The 17,674-nt window shown below is 37.5% G+C and overlaps 1 protein-coding gene across 3 annotated transcripts in view; it reads left to right on the forward strand.

Moving 5' to 3' along the window:
* The window catches only part of LOC150091435 (SAM and SH3 domain-containing protein 1-like), a 611,903-nt gene that overhangs the window by 536,071 nt on the left and 58,158 nt on the right, over positions 1-17,674 (forward strand). For 2 of the 3 annotated variants that reach the window (XM_090375439.1, XM_090375448.1), the window contains one exon: positions 13,086-13,157. The exons of the other annotated variant lie outside the window; for it this stretch is intronic. In XM_090375439.1, coding sequence (XP_090231565.1) covers positions 13,086-13,157 — 72 coding nt within the window. The remainder of the gene's footprint in view (positions 1-13,085; positions 13,158-17,674) is intronic. 3 annotated transcript variants of the gene reach the window in all.

Below are 17,674 nucleotides of genomic sequence, written 5' to 3' on the forward strand. Positions count from 1 at the left end.
TATTTTGGGGGCTTGCACAGTTGAGTTCCACTAGGTTTTTCGGTAGGATAGTTATGCCATGGTCCAGAAAGAAGATAATTAGCACCAACTCTTAGTATGCAGTAATACTTCGATACTCGCGGAAGATGTAGGCTAAAAAGAGAGGGAGCAAAATATCCACGCGCAACATTATGCTATGCAATATCAGGTATTGACAAGTGCTTCACTGCGAGGATACGGAGTAATATGGCCTTAGTTGCAAATGCTCCTAAAACCCAAATAACTAACTAACTAACTGAGAGGATAGACTGCGGCTGTTTCGAAATTGTGCTTCGGCACATTTGCGGAAACACAATTTGGGAATGACTTGCCTCGAGATTAGGGGAAATTCCATCGAGTTCGACAGTCAGTCTAGGTGTGCTGCGAATACAACATCCTTTTATTTGAAGAGCGACAAAAGTTTGGCCCCACTGGGGTAAGGCATAAATACAGTATCCACTAGTCCTGCCCCTCTCTTCATGATTGCGGGAGGTGGGAGCAATAATTGATGTGTTCTTTTGTTTAAGGAGACTGGACTGAATATGCATGAATATACGTATGAAAAACGCAGACTGATAATTTTTTTTATAAAATATAAAATTGCATTATCTGAAACCCTGCAGGGCTGGCGATAGCGTTTGTAACAGCGCCGGCCCTGCAAACCCAGTTAGGGGAGCAATTTGTGTACATCACCTGAAGAATCCAATTCTTATGTGTGCACACAGCCGTGCAAATGGGGATGCATTGGATGCACCGCACAAGGCCCCCCCCCAATTAAGGGGGCCCAATCGAGGGAGCCTCAAAGTCTCAATATAAATAAATGAGGCCTCTTAACTTCTTTTGCATCCAGACCCTTTTGAATTTGGGCCATGATTTTCCTTGGCAGTCTGTCTGGTCTCAGTTACTGTTATTTTGATGAATTGTAGTGGGGGGGATGGTGCATAGTGTTAGGGTCAGGTGCCACCTGTGGTTCCCCACATCTGCACCATATGTACACTGTGAAGAATTACAGTACTGCTGTAAATGCCAGAAAAGTGTTGTGTGTTGAATGCATAGTATTATGTTGGGTTCTGTTTTCTGTGTCTTGGCATTTGGCTGGTGGGACCCCACATTGCCACTAGGAGGTAGCAGGCTACCCATTATTCTCTGGCAGGTCTCCGTCAGAGTCACCTGAATGGAGACCAATTAAAATAAAAGAAAAAATAAGGTAGAGTGCAGTAGTACAGAATAGGGGGTGGGGTGAAAGTAAGAATAAGGGATGTAGGCTTCCCCTAAGTTGAAAGTGGAGTGTTTGCCCCACCAGGTGAAAAGGAGGAGGAGGAGGATAACACCAGGAAGGGTAGAAAAGCCATGCAGCGAGAGTGCTGAGTGTGACTGACATTTGGTGGTGGAGTGGTAAAGACCACTGGAATCTACTCAACCATGTGGCTGGGTTAGCAGGTAATCCTACCCTGGATGTTTCAGGGTTAGCAAGTCGATGTTGGTAAAATGATCAAGTAGACATTTTATTTCCAATTTGGGCAAGTCCCTCAAATGTTTGTATCCCTAGCTTGAGGTGGTTGTAGAGTCCTGTGCCTAGCAAAGAGATTCTGTGTACTCTGGGGAGGGAGTGGAATTTGTAATATTCCATGAAAAAGCAGTAATCTCCCCACCTGGATTTTCAAATGTGTAGCAAGAAACATACTTACTCCACTGCCAGTGTGCCACAGAGCAGACCTAATCATTTTCTTATTGCAAAATCTAACTGAGAAATTTGTGCAGTTAGACCACTACCAGTTGACATGGCCCTGGGTGCTGAGCGATTTCTCGGAGCTTCCACTGTGTGTTTCTAAAACGATTTCTAATTCTTTCACATTCCTGTCATTAATAAATCTTTTTATTTATTTATTTTATTTTTAAAGTATTTATTTCTAAAGTACCAAAAGAGAGCAAGAAAGGAAACTTATTCTTCTTTATTTTTCATAGTTTTTGATTTCTAGTGCCCACTAACCTTTGCTTGATCACTCCAGGCACTGCTCCTGCCTCCCCATGGTGGGAATGGAAACCTTGTCAGAAAAGTTAATCTGCCAAGGACTGAAATGAGCTAATATGAATCACAAAGAAAGTTATCCATCACTTGAGCCTCTGGTCTGAATTTTTTGAAGGGTACACCAAACTGAATTTGACACATTCCATCATTAAGAGACAAAGAACAGAAGTGTTCTAAAGGGAATTGTCACTGTTCCTAATAATGCATTCTCAAACAAGCCTGTCTATTGGTGCACTTTCTCCATTTATTTCAGCCCTTGAGGCTATCACAGACATTGTCTCAGGTATGACAAGCTGAGCTTGCTACGTGTGAGTCTAAAATGCTGATGGAACCGATATTCGGGGGATACTTGAATCAAATGGACTGAATTTCAGTGAATTCCAGTCGTTCTGTGACAAGAAAATCTTCTACTTGCACCTTCACAATAGCACTTCCCCTTGTGCGAGTCCCGAAATACAGTACCTGCATCCTAGTACACTGGAGGTTACCACTCAGGTGGGAACCAACTTGAGCAGGGGTTGAGGCGTCACATCCACATGACATGGAGGAATGTTGCCACTGTGTGTTACCAGGCAACACTATGTGGTAGATGACTCTCATCAACTGGTGCAATACCACCACTTTGCTTATTGGAGGCTAGAAGTGGTGAAACCAGTATTTAGTCTCCAGTGCAAAGTGCTCTGGCAACCCCCCCCCCCCTGAAGCCTTTTGAAGCTATGATGAGCACTGTGGTGAGATCTAATATTACTTGCATTTTGAGGGTCCAGCTCTAAAATGGTGTTCACAAGTTGACCACTAGATAGTCCACCGGACCAAACCTATTGGTAACTCTCTAGGAGGCTTCCACATCAGCTGGTGTATAATCTCGTTGCTACTACTATGCCAGATAGCGACTGGAGAGAGAGTCCGTAGTGTATATGGAGGGGGGCAATTGTCACGGCCATGTTATGTTAAGGAGCTGGGTATGTTCTTGCCACGTGTATGCATATCAAAAAATTTCATTGCTTCATATAACATGTCCTGTCCATTTTTTCTTATTACTGAGTACATCATGAAGAGTCAAACTAATAGAACAAACTTATCTGTAAAAAGATCTAAACCTCCCAAACACTTTCTCGTTCATTTCACAAATATACATGGTCTCAGTTCCAATCTCAACGTTGTCTGTTGCTACTTACAGTTGGCCAAGCCTCGTGTACATTTTCTGACAAATCCCAATTATTAGTTGATTCAACCACTGCTCATCTCAGCTGACCTAATTATTTGCTGTACAATTCCTTTGCTTCATAAGTAGTACTTGTGCGTATGTTCACTCTGATATTCCCTGCCAGACTTAGTAATTTGGAATCTCCTCTTTTTGATCTTCTGTGGCTTAAAATCTCTCTACCTCATTCTGTAATATTCATCTGCTGTCTCTATTGTTCTTTCAACTCCACTTGAAACCCTTTGACTTTCTCCAGTAAAACTTTCCTAACAGTGAGGTAGTTTTCCTTGATGATTTTAATGTTCACAACTCCAGCTGGTTTTTGTTTTGTAGTTACACGGACTCAGCTGGTTTGAGATGCTGAGACTTTTGCAATTGACTAATGACCTCGCACAGATTGTTCATTTACCTTCCAGAATACTAGACAATCCTAATCACACAGCCAACACTCTTGATCTTTTTCTGACAAACAACTCTTCCAAATACATGTGCAAGGTGAGTGGTCCTCTGGGTACCTCAGACCACAGCTTGGTGATGGTCTCTTCTCCAATGGACCCTTTCTCTCATGGCCAATCTTAGCCTCATGTTGTTTGGCATTACCAGAAGAAAGATTTTTCTTCTTTTCCTTGGTTGAATTACTGTTTTAAACCTTCTGATGTCAACATTTGCTCAGATCATGTCAATGAAATTATTCTTGTAGGGATGAAATCCTTTATTCCACCTTAAAATCTCATCTTCAGCTTCCCAATAAATATGTTAAGACTGTCCAAGATAAGAATGTTGCATATATCACAATTGGCTTGCATCCAAATCTTCAGGTTCATTTTCTGCCTACACCAAAGCTTTCAACAGTTGTAAAGCAGTGGTTAATCAATTCAAACTAGATTTTGAACAGGCTAAGAGTAGGAAACTTGCTTCTTGCCCAAATGGTAGTTGAGCATTCTGGTCCTTTGCCAAAGCTGTTGGCTGCAACTTTTGCCCATCTCTACTTCCACCATTGTTAAAACCTGATGGTTCTATTGCCACCTCAGCTAAAGATAAGCCGAGCTGCAAGCATCCTACTTTTCTTCCAACACTTGTATTGATGATCTTGGTATTCATTCCCAAGTTACCATTCCCAGTACACTCCATTCACTGCCTCCTGTGACCTTCCATCAGAAGAATTTTGAACAGTCTTGATCAGTGTTGAATCCAGAGCATTTGCACTGGGGGGAATGTAAAATTTGTGGGGGACATTAGTATTTGTGTATATTTTTTATTATTATAATATTTACATCATATGTATATGTTACAAACAAATCTGTATATTTATGAATGTTATTATAAGAGAATATGAAAAAGCATAATAGGAAACAAAAGGAAATATTTATTATTTAATATCTAAATACTAATAGTCAGTTCACAAAAACCACATTAATGACAATAATCACAGTCTAATAATATGAAAATCACAGATTAAAATTTGCAAAAAAACATACAAATTATAATCAAATATGCAGTATTATAATAATCTTATTCTTTTCTTTTTCTTTGCATATGTATCAATCACTTAATTTATTAATTTTTCCAATAACTCATTTGGGCCTTCTACACTTATCTTCATGCAGTTTTGCAATGTTTTCTGTCTCATTCAGTTTCTTAATTTTGTCATCAATCAATTCATTGTGCTGAAAGAATGTTCAGCACTAGCAGTTGAAACAGGAATACAGCATAGCTTGATACATACTGTCTTTAGCTCAGCATATCCAATATTTGATTCCAAAATTGAATGAATAAGATTGTTGTTGAATTGGTTTTCTGTTTTTGTCACATATTTAAATGAGCAAATGTCATTTCACAAAGGAACAAAGTTAAAGTTTAGACAAGATGAGATTATGTTTGCATCATCTTCTGTTAGTTTGAAGAAAGATTTCAATGATGAAAACTTTGCAGTTTGATGATCAACACTGCTGTGTCATTAAAACGATTCTTTACTGAAAGAGTATTCTATCTCAACTGCACTGTCTGCACGATTTTGAGTGATGTTATTTGTAAAATGTGGCAAGGATAAGAGAATCAAAGATTCTTTTATCCTTGCCACCTATTCCTGTGATCAGCTGAATTTTTCTCGTTTCAGTTCCCACATGTTTCCTTTGTTTCAGTTTTCCGTACATGTATATAGCTTTATTATTTCTTTGTCCTTCAAACTTCGAAGGGAATTCATCAAGGTAACCTGACAACAGATGATCCTACCACAAACTACATATGGTACAGATAAATACAGTATATAATAAAAAGGTTATAAAATGTATTGTTTATAGGCTGTGACCAAGTCGTTATCTTGTTTGCGGTATACAAACAAAGAATTGCCACAAATAAACTCTTTCTGTAAAAAAAAAAAAACAAATAAAGGAAACCTGTATTTGTTTTTTCAGGTAAAGCTAAACTGCCACCAATTGAAATAGTGGCTGCATTACACACCTCTCCCTGCCCAGACATTGTTTAGCCCTTCCCCTGAAAGTCGCAGGACACTCTCTAATTACAAGTAGCATCCATCACTGAGGAACCAATTCAGGTGAACCTATTCAAGGCCCTGCAATTCAGTCATTGTCTTGTTTGCGATATATAAACAAAGAATTAGTTGCAAATAGACTGTTTGTGTGAAATACCATCAAGAGATGGTTTGTGTGAAAATAAAGAGAACCTGAAAACCATAAAATGAAAATGGCAACACTTGAAATAGTGGTTTTTACTACACTTGACATAGTGGCAGCCAGAAATATTGCCCATTTAATTATTTTAAAAATTTCATCTCTTTTGAATTTTTGTGTTTATTTTCGCCACATACGACACTTTGGGCAGCTGTTTTAGTTAATGTGACTTTTTTGTGTTGTGTTTATTTGACATAAATTTATTGAATTTGTGTATATTATCGGCCCCTAAAGAGTGCAGTAAAAAGAAAATTTCATAAAATTAAACAAAAAATGTGGAGAAAATTTCAATGTTCAAGGTCTTGGAATGAATATTAAAATAAATTTGCCTGTTTGCCCGGGGGGTGGAGGGGTGCATTTTATTCCACCAGGGTGAAACTCACCTCCGGTCACCTCTCTGGATTCAACACTGGTTTTGATACCAAAAAAGCACCAGGTCCTGATAGATTTCTCCACTTGTTCACAAAACCTCTGTGCTTACTCCTTTTCTGTGTTGCCTTTTCACACTTCCTTATTCCATCCGTATTTTCTCTTCTGCTTGGAAATTTGCTCATATCCAGTCAGTTCCTAAAAAGAGTGACAAATCTCTACCATCTAGTTATTGTCCCATTGCACTTCTACTCTTTCTAAAGAATGGAGAAATCCATCAACCGCCAACTCCTAAACTACTTAGAAACCTTCCATCTGCTTAATGATTGCATTATGGATTCCATTAGTGTCAATCCACTGGTGAGCAGCAGCAGAGCATAACAGTATGTGTATTACATTAATTTCCCAATAGCTATTGGTCAATAATTATCTTCATTGATTCGGTTGATGAATGAAATTGGTGCTATTTAGAATAATGACAAAGATGAAGCAACATAGAAATCTGCATTATTTGTTTATTTGAATTAGGAACATTACAGTGTAGCACCCTTTAACAATTATATGATGAGTATTCATTTGTATTTATCTTTTTATTTAATATAATTAATCTAAAGCGATTATCTACATTCAGCAGTATGTAAAGGGTACCACCACATGAAGCACTATAATAACCATTAAAATTTAGTAGGAAGAGGTAACTTAACTTCTGCTTAAATGAATGCGCATTATACATTACATTAGATATTCATTGTATATTATGAGCCAATTAATGACAAGAATAGATCATGCTGTTTGATTAGTTCTCCATTATATTACAGTGCTTTTGCCATATGCTAGTTGTTTAGAGAGGTCTGAGTTTGAATTCTGTTGGAGACTGGATTTTGAAAGGTCTCTTCGTTTGGGGCTGTAGTTAGCTGATCTCAGGTAGAAGGATAAAGTTTTCCCCATTAGTTTCTGGATTTTTTTTTAGCCTGCACAGTATGTAAATTGATCTGCAAATACACACTTTTTCAGACTTAATACAAACAGCACAATACATTAATGTACTGTATAAACAGCCACAACAGCTGATTTGGTATCTGCCGAAACAAATGCATTTCCACATTGGGTGACCATACAAAGAATAAGAATAAAAATAGCAGTTAGGCACAGTAGCCAAAACACAACCTTATTGCTGGAAGAGAAAATAGTTGCTCCTGCAACAGAAACAAAGCATGTTTCCTCAATTTAAGATATAGTATCTGACTGCTAATTTTCCAGGTATAGTGGGATCATTATTCATCTGAAGAATGGATATAATTATGAGGACTGGTACAAAAGTAATGCCTTCTAAATTTTTTCTTTCAAATGTGTCGCCGTAGATCATCTCACATGCTGCTAAGTGGCGACTACATGTCTCTAGTTTCACCACACTGAATGGCTCTGTGCTTGGTCTTGTGATGCAGCACATGGATAGTTCAAAATGGTGGATGTTACAGATGTACGTATCAAGCAAAGAGTGGTGATTGAATTTCTTATCAAGGAAGAAGTGATGCCTATCAAAATCCATACGTGTCTCAAAAATGTTTATGATGACAATACTGTAGGTGTGAGTACAAAAGTGTAGGAAAGGCAAAGTTGTTGGGTAAGACACTTTTAAGAGTGAGGAAAGTGACACGTTGACAAACCCCAAAGCGGCCAGCAAGTAACGTTAGTGACAACGGACAACAAGAGTCAGATCAACATGCTGATCAAAGAGGACTGCTGCATCAAAACACTTGAATTTTGCAATGCAGTAGGATATAGGGAAACCTGCTGTGATAACCATCATAAAGGAACTAGGTAACAACAAGGTTTGTGCTTGGTCCAAAAAATGCTGATACACGAGCACAAAGAAGCCTGGAACGTCATCTGTACGGAACTTCTCCAGTGCTACAAGAGTGAAGGGGAGTTTTTTTTTTTTTTTTTCATGCATAGTCACAGGTGACAAAACCTGGGTCCACCATTATGACCTTGAAATGAGTGGCACCATCAAAGTTCACCATGCAAGAAGTTCAAAAGACGGTGTTAGTAAAGTCATGGTGACAGTGTTTTGGGACAAAGATGGGCTCTTGCTTGTGGCAAAAAATAAATCCAGCAAATTTTTTGAAAGGTAGTACTTCAAATTTCTGAATTACCCTGAGTGAGAGAGAGAGAGAGAGAGAGAGAGAGAGAGAGAGAGAGAGAGAGAGAGAGAGAGAGAGAGAGAGAGAGAGAGAACAAGAGTCAGAAGTAGAGGGAATTCATCAAGAAACAGAAGAATGATGATATCCAGCTCAGGACCCTGGGTGTGCCAAGCCCATACTCACCAGATGTGAGCCCCTGGGGTTAATTTATTTTAAGAAGCACTACGAAAGCATATCAAACCCTGCTGAGACGATCTCTTATGCAGGTTTCTGGATTTGTAAAGTAAAATGCAGATAAAGGATAGAATATAATTAAAATTAATTAATTTGAGTTCATCACAATCAACTCAAATTGATATGTGAAAATGTTGAAAGCCCGCATCAGTAGTGTTCGACTGGACAAAAACCTTAATGAGGTTCTTCTTCTCCATGACAATGCACATCCCTACACCAGTCTGCACATGATGAGGCCATTTCAAAACTGGGATGCACTATTCTTTCTCACTCCTCTCATAGCCCAGATCTTGCACCTTCCGACTATCACCTGTTTGGCCTGCTGAAGGATACACTCCGTGGAACCCATTTTGCAGATGACAACCAGCTCAAGCACAGTGTTTGTGAAGCCCTCCAGAGCAAGAGTAAGGACTTTTACAAGATTGGAATACAGCATCTGACTCAGAGATGGCAGTAGCACATAGAAATTGATGGTGACTCTGTGGAAAAATAACAGTGTGTTTATTAATGATTGAGGATTAATTAATGTAAAAGGCATAGTTGTAGGAATTAAATTTTCTGAGGAAAACAATAGGAAGCATTACTTTTGTATTGCTCCTTGTAAACAGGATTTTAAGAAGACAAGATTCTAAATGCAAAATGAAGTTTTAGTATAGAGTGCCTTCAACAAGGATTACATGAATGTGTGTAATCAAACTGTGCATTGTCCTGTGAATTCTTAAAGCCTATAAGAAAATTCTGGGAAGAATAAACATTTCTCAGCTCTCAGTATTTGAAAGTGATCAAAGCAGACTCAGTATTTCTGTGGGAATTGAAGGGCACTGCTATTAACAGTCACGCTAGTCAACTCAAGAGATCAAGAAAAACAATTTTTTGCATATATTAGCATGAATTTACCAAAAAATAAGAATTTGGACTATTAAATATAACTTTTTATATTTAATATTCCTGAGTGATAGGAATATTAAATATAACACAAATGAATAGAAAACTCAAAAACTTGTTTAAGTTTAAAAAATCTTTTACTTGTGATGTTATAAAATATGTGCACCTTTGAGGGCAAAAATATGCAGGAATAACAACTACTCACTTACACTGTGCTGCTTTGAGATTGAAAGAAATTATTATTATTAATATTATTAATATTATTATTAGCCATATGGTGCAAGAAAGCCTGAGGCTTATGCTGCACCAGCCAAAAAAAATTTCTGAATTACCCTGAGAGAGAGAGAGAGAGAGAGAGAGAGAGAGAGAGAGAGAGAGAGAGAGAGAGAGAGAGAGAGAGAGAGAGAGAGAGAGAGAGAGAACAAGAGTCAGAAGTAGAGGGAATTCATCAAGAAACAGAAAAATGATGATATCCAGCTCAGGACCCTGGGTATGCCAAGCCCATACTCACCAGATGTGAGCCCCTGGGGTTAATTTATTTTAAGAAGCACTACGAAAGCATATCAAACCCTGCTGAGACGATCTCTTATGCAGATTTCTGGATTTGTAAAGTAAAATGCAGATAAAGGATAGAATATAATTAAAATTAATTAAATCGAATAAAGGATGTTATATGCTGGGTCCTATCTTGTTAAGAACGACAAGGTTTATAAAAAAAATCAAGGAAACAGTATTTCAATAACCTCTAAGCCTGCCGTAATATTGGCCTGCAAGGCTGAGGCTCTATACTGTGCAAACCACAGTTTCACAAATTACTTTCTCAGTGGAGAATGAAAGCCTAGATGAACTTAGATACTAGAGGACTCTACCTGGCAGTACCCCATATAGTGCCCTCTTCAGGAAAATCAATAGGAAAGAGAATGGCACAACCATAAAGGCAGGAGGTCCAGGCAGACAAAATCTTTCCTATTTAATTGTATCTTATCCTTTATCCCTTTTTGAAAATGAAAAAACTTATTTATATTTAAAGCACACTATGAAAGCACACAAAGCTTACTGGGATAAAGATGGGATAAACAATCTTGTGTCTTATGTTGCTAGTGCTTTTGATGTTTGCTGGATTTGTGAAGTAAAATGCAAAAGCATAAAGGGTAGAATGCAATTAAAAATTAATTCCAACAATAAATCCAGCAAATTTTTGAAAGGTAGTACTTCAAAGTGTGCTTTACAATTTTTCAGAACGAATCAGATTATTACAGCAAGTTTTGATCTACTTTTTGTAGAGTTCCTTAAAATAATTTCTTTCAACCTTGATGAAGTGTAGTGTTAATTGAGGAGGTATGGTACACTCCCAATTCCTATTTTTTATCCTGGGTATGAGAAAATAGAGGTATGTTTAGACCTCTAAGTTTAACAATTTCTTGTTAATATATGCAGTGAAGTTTTTTTTACTTTGTCTATCAAGACCCAAAACCAAGTTGAAACATAAACCTTCAATGATTAAATGTACAAAAACTACCAATTACAAAGTACCTAAAGCACACAAGAAAGAGGATAAATACTTTATTGACAAAAACTTACTGCTTACACGGGAGTACATTTTATTCTTAGAAACTTCTTCAAACATGAAACATGTGAAGAAGTTTCTACTGATGGGGATACCAGAAATATTCCAAGTTATAATTGGAAGCTAAATGATTTTTGTGATAACTGAGAAGAAAGTGGAAGAGAAATTGTTGAAGCTGAAAGTAAAATAAGGCATCTGGGGCTGCCTTATTTTGTTAAGGGTTTGCTGCCTAAGCAAACCCTTAGCCATCATTATGAAAGCATCCTGGAATTCAGGGTACTTACAGAATAATGTGCAAACATTTCCCCTGTTCACAAAGAGGATCAAAGTGGGAAATGAGCAGTTAATACCTGTAAGCTTGACTTCTTTTCCAGCAAAAATAATGAAGTCAATGGTTAAGGAAATAGTACAGGATTGTCTTCAAAGGAATACAGTTATCTGCAAATTGTAGCACAGATTGGTTGAGGGGAGATCTTGTCTAACAAATCTGATTGGCTACTATGATATAGTAACAAAGGAACCGGATGCAAAAGTAATCAACATCTATGCTTGGATTTCAGTAAAGCATTTGGTACTGTCAACGTGCCACATGAAAGACTTTTAACAGTTGAAATAGTGTAGCAGTAGGAGCAAATTGCTACAATGGATGAAGGAGTGTTTGAGTGGTATAAGACGGTGAAATATAATTAAAATTATATGTTAATGATATCAAACCTTTGTATCATCAGAAAACAGAACTTGATATACAAAGGTTTGTGACAGGAAGCAGGGAATGCTACTTCAACAAGGCCTAGAGAAATTAGGCAGATGGGCTGAGAAGTGGCAATTCAGTTTTAACATTACATTGATGAATTCTAGGGTAGCAGTAATTGCAGAATAATATTTCAATTAGATAATACCACACTCGAGCTAATGGAGAAGGAAAAAGAGTTGATGGTAATTGCACAGTCCAATTTGGAGTTTTTTGAGCAGTGCTGCCAGACTGCTAGGACAGCTCATGAGGTTCTGTCAATGATATATAGCAATAATTTTTTTCAGGGACAAGGAGGTGATTATCCTGTTGTATAAGGCAATGGTTAAGCTGCCCCTTGAGTAGTGCATACGGATCTGGAAGCCTCATTAGGAAGGATGTGGATCTCTTGGTAGAGGTATAAAGAAGAGCAGCAAAAAAAAAAAAAAAAAGAGATTAATCAGGACCATAAAAGGGTATCCTTATCAAAAAAAGACTTCAGTTCTGCAAATTTGCAGCATCTGAAACTAGGCAACTGTGAGGAGACCTGATTGAAGTGTTTAAGGCTTCAAATGCATTGAATAAATTCTGAAGGAATCTTTACCCTTGCTCAGACAATGCATAAGGGGGGGGGCGATATAAACTGAAAAAAAAAGATTGCCAGATGTGCAAAAATTTGCTTTCATAAGAGATGAATTGATTGTTGGAACAAAGTGCCACCTGGTTTTGATGTAGTGGATAAATTTTGAATAAATTTAAGGAAGGATTAGAGACCTTATTAGATGGATACTATATCAGCTCACCTATGTGGAGGAACAGTGTGGGTGTTTTCTTTTTTTTTTTCCGATCCTATATAAATTTACTTCCTTGTACCATTTGCCATTACTAACACTCATATCAAATCACTTCCTCCCATTCACTTCTAAAATATATATATATATATGAAACAACAACATTCAGTGTGATATATATACTGTAATTAGTTTTAGTGCTATGTTTTTCTTTATAGTTCCTTCCAAAAAAAAAAAAAAAAAAAAACATATGTATAGCGACAAATTAATTATCTTATAATAATGACTGTTGTTCTTGGATAGTCTTATTGGATGTCTCTCACACCACAGCTTAGGTCAGTAAATTGTTTACTGACCTCAACATTTCATACAATGTTTTTTTTTTTTTAACTAAAATATCAGTTGTGATAACTGTTTATTACAGAGCAGGAGTAGTTTTAGCACCAGTGAAGATGGACATTCTTCAGACTATGAAGATCAAGAGGAAATAGAGAGAGTAAGTAATGCTTTTACCATTCATCTGCTCTCCTAAAATATATATATATATATTTTGTAAAGTACTGATGAAAAGTATTGTGCATTTTTGCTAATAGGCTGGAAGGAATGTAGACTGATCTGCAGTCTAACAATTTTACTTATACTGATAGTTGTGTCCACCCTCCAAATTTACATTTGTTTTAGACTTAAATACTTAAGATGTGCACATATTCTCTCTCTCTCTCTCTCTCTCTCTCTCTCTCTCTCTCTCTCTCTCTCTCTCTCTCTCTCTCTCTCTCTCCCTCTCCCTCTCCCTCTCCCCCCCCCAGTTGAAATGAAGTTTATGTACCTAAGCTTATATACAATCTATATATTACAGTGTGAAACAGTATTGTCTAAAAGTGGAATCAAAAATTTAATTTATTACAACGTAAATTAATGCAAAACATGAATAACAATAAAAACTATAAATCAGAGACATAACTGTAAATGTAGTACAGCTCCAGGGCTTCCCGCCAAATCATTCAATTGCAGTAGCCATAGCAAAACATGAGAAAGATGCTTTCTCCCCCAGCAGCTATTGTCCTGTGTATCTGACAAGCTCTTTAGGAAAAATCCTAGAAAAGATGGTTCACAAAAGACTCTTCTGGATCACTGAAGATCAGGATGCTATATCAGCCCACCAATTTGGTTTCCATTGTAATAGGTCTGCAACTGATATTCAAATTAAAGTTGCAGCTAACATTCAAAATGCTCTTGTTACAAAAAAAAAACAAAAAAAAAACTTGGTAGTGGCAACGTTTGGTATTAATAAAGCATTTGACACCACCTGGAGATATGGAATTCTCCATGACTTATGCAACCTTGGACTGAGAGGTAACCTGCGCCTTGATTCACTCAAAATATCCTCCATCTCGGACCTTTCAAGTATGATTCCAGAACGCTTTGTCCATGAATCAAATGCGAGAAGGAATACCACAAGGATTGGTTTTAAGTGCAGCTCTTTTTGCATTACATACCAGTAACATAATTGAGACATTCCAGCTACAGCAGAAACCTATATGCATATGGATGATCTAGCTATTTCCCATCAATTAGCAAACATGGCTACCGTTGAAAGACAACTACAACTGGCAATAACTAAAATCGAAAATCGGACAAAATGCAACAGCCATCAATTAACTTGAATGATACACTTCTGACAATTTCAGAACCTGTCTTAAGACTGAAAGGCTTAAAAATACCCATGACAAATTCCTTAAGACTATTAGGTTTAGTTTTAGACACCAAACTAAATTTTCATAAGCATAATACCTACCTGTGAACTACGTGCCTACAGAAATTAAATATCTTTTGTGCAGTATCCTCAACATCTTGAGGTGCTGACAGGCAGTTATTGCTCAATTTATACTGTACTCTAGTCTGATCACAATTAGTCTCTGGAGCTGTAGTTCATGCTTCAGCTAAAAAGAGTATCTTAATATTTCTAAATGCCATTCAATACATTGCCCTTCAATATGCACTAGGTGCCTACAGAACCATGCCAGTTCACAGCTCTTACATAGAAGCACATGATTGATCCCCTACTTTACCTTAGAAGACAAAACCTACCTTGCCAATATGCTCCCAAAATAAGAAGCCTTCCATCCCATCCCTGTTGGGTATATCTCAACCAACTTCTTTGGCTAATTTTCTATGATTCTAAGCCAAATAAACCTAGGCCTGCTGGAGTATGCCTTCAAGAAATAATACGTAAATGGAAAATTGATCTCAACAAAATCGAGGAAAACACAAATATGCCTTTACTGCCATGGGATAGACACGAGCTAGACATTTAACTGTACTTTTTTCTCATTGGTCAGAAAATGACATTGCATCACATAACATTCAAAGATAACATGCTAATTGTGTTTCAGAACACATTGGGAAACTCCATAATCCCCATATGGGTAGTTTTAAGTCCCAGTCACATATAGGTGCAGCAGCTGTATGCCCTTCCAGTTGAGAACATCATACTCTGTGCAGAATTATATGCTATCCAGCCTGCAATAAAAGAAATATGTCAGCAGTTGTCACTTTCTGCATTAATATATTCTGATTTGTTCAGTGCCATCTCAGCCATACAGGGAAAACATCCTTCTTATCATTCCTCTCCTACAGGAAATTGACATTCTGTGTCAATAATTCTTAAATAGCAGGCAATGACAAAGCAGACAGCACAACTTAGTCAGCATCACAACTACCAAAAAAAACAATGATAGTTCCTTACACTGATTTCAGACCAATTGTAAGAAGAGCAAGTGAAAACGAATGGACCCAGGCATGAAGAAATCAAACCAGCAATAAATTACATGAAATAAAACCTAATCCACAAATATGGGAATCCAGGATAAGGAAAAATCACAGAGAAGAAGTACTGCTTGTTAGACTTCAAATTGGCCACACACATACACCTTATGCATTTTCGTCTCTTAGCTAATGAACCCCCTCCCACCACTTCATGTTCAACACCAAGTTCAACAATTCCTCATGTGGGAATGTAGATGCAAAATACCTATTCAGTTTGGTTGATGATCCCAAGCAGGATCATCGACAGTTCAACTATAGACTTTAAGTCAATATGATTCAATCCTTTCCTTCTACTTGTCAATATAAGTAAAGAAATCTTTGCCGCTTTTCTTTATTCTTTGCCATTGACTTCTGGTAATATGACTTAGCTTGTGTAACCTGCTTTGTGATTTGATTACAGACTAGTTTATATCTATCATAGTTATCTCTACCATCTGAATTTATATCCATCTCATGCATTTTTTTCTGTCTCGTGTCTGGTTAGTTCAGCAGACATCCATTTAGGTCTAAGCCTTGAACATTATTTCTTAGTTGGTATGAAAAGCCTAATAGCTTCTATGATTAATTCCCTGAATGCTTCCCATTTAGAATTTATTGTTGGTAACATCTTTAGTTGGTCCCATTTTATAGAATTTAAGAACTATCAGAGACCACTGCAGTCACCTTACGAAAGCAAAAGCCTTTCCCTCTACCGTTGACAGAAATTGTCTTTAAGTAAATCTCGCATTAGTGCGCTGTAATCACTGCTACCTAGGGGATCTTTTACCTGCAGATTCTTAATGCATGATGAATCACTGCCGATAACCCCGGGGTGGGGCTCACACCTGGTGAGTATGGGCTTGGCACACCCAGGGTCCTGAGCTGGATATCATCATTCTTCTCTTTCTTGGTGATTCCTTTCTAATTTTGACTCTCTCTCTCTCTCTCAGGGTTACTCGGGAACTGTTTTTTTTTTTTTTTTTTTTTCCCCTGGTGCAGCATAAGCCTCAGGCTTCCTTGCATCATATGGATATTAATAATAATAATAATAAGCAGATCAAGTGTATTGCTTCCTCTTGTTGCCTTATTAACATTTTGCTGTAGAAAACAGTTATCCAATAAATCCACAAAAGTCTTGCTGGTGTGTGAGTGAGCAATCTGCAAGTTCCATTCAATATCTGGAAAGTTAAAATCTCTCATTATAAGGCATTGTGATTTACTGGCCCAATCTGTTTATCTGTATAGTTGTTTATTTTACTCATCACAGCTATTAGGCCTATAGCACACTTCTACAATCCTTTTTGTTTTCCTGTATTTGTCACACCAGACTGACTCAACATTGCACTGGTCACCCATGCTAAGTGAATACATTGCTTTGTTTTTAATGCTCTAACAAAGAGCATAACCCCTCCCCCTCCTGTCCTGTCTGTCCTCTCCATATTCAAATTCTGCACCCTTTATGTCTAAAGTGACAGAATGTCTCTGATATCCCTACAATGTCTGCATTTGATCAGTACTTCAAATTTATCAAATTTATGTACTATGCTCCTAGCATCAGTGTACATGCAAGTATACATGTATCTGTTCTTACTTGTAGTTAACCTAACACAGCCCATGTATTTACTTTTCCATGATGACCCACAGCAGAGCTTGAAATTCCCAACACCTTGCTTTCTAGGCTGCTGTACATTCCAATAGAAGCAGTGCAAGAATCACTTTCACCTCTGCTTGTATCCCCATCTAACACTGCCCCAATAGCATTAGCAAATATTCTTGCATTTAAGTGTATTTATTCTATCCCTGTAAAAACAGTCTCTCCTATTAACAAACACAGATGACACTGAGAAAAATTCTACTCCTTGGGCCTGCACAGCCTCTTCAAGGCTGAATTGATTGTCAAGGCTCTCCATATATACGGCCTCCAATTATGTGTGTGCAATAATGCAGAGATTTTTAAATTTAATCCTAACTCATGACTTTTTTCCCAACATTGCCCTGTACTTGTTAAGCACATCCTTGGACCTCCTGCTCTTAATATCATTAGTGCCAATGTGTACAACAATATTACATTTTGTGCTCTTAAATGGTGATATCTGCTCTACAACATCATCTACTTTTGCCCCTGGAAGACATACCCTGGTCCTAGTCCACCTATCATTTTTTGCACAGTATATTTCCCTGACATAACTACCTCCTGTGGGACCAGTG

This window comes from Mastigoproctus giganteus, chromosome 1 (assembly GCF_048544385.1).
Source record: "Mastigoproctus giganteus isolate SK-2022 chromosome 1, ASM4854438v1, whole genome shotgun sequence".
Taxonomy (NCBI): domain Eukaryota; kingdom Metazoa; phylum Arthropoda; class Arachnida; order Uropygi; family Thelyphonidae; genus Mastigoproctus; species Mastigoproctus giganteus.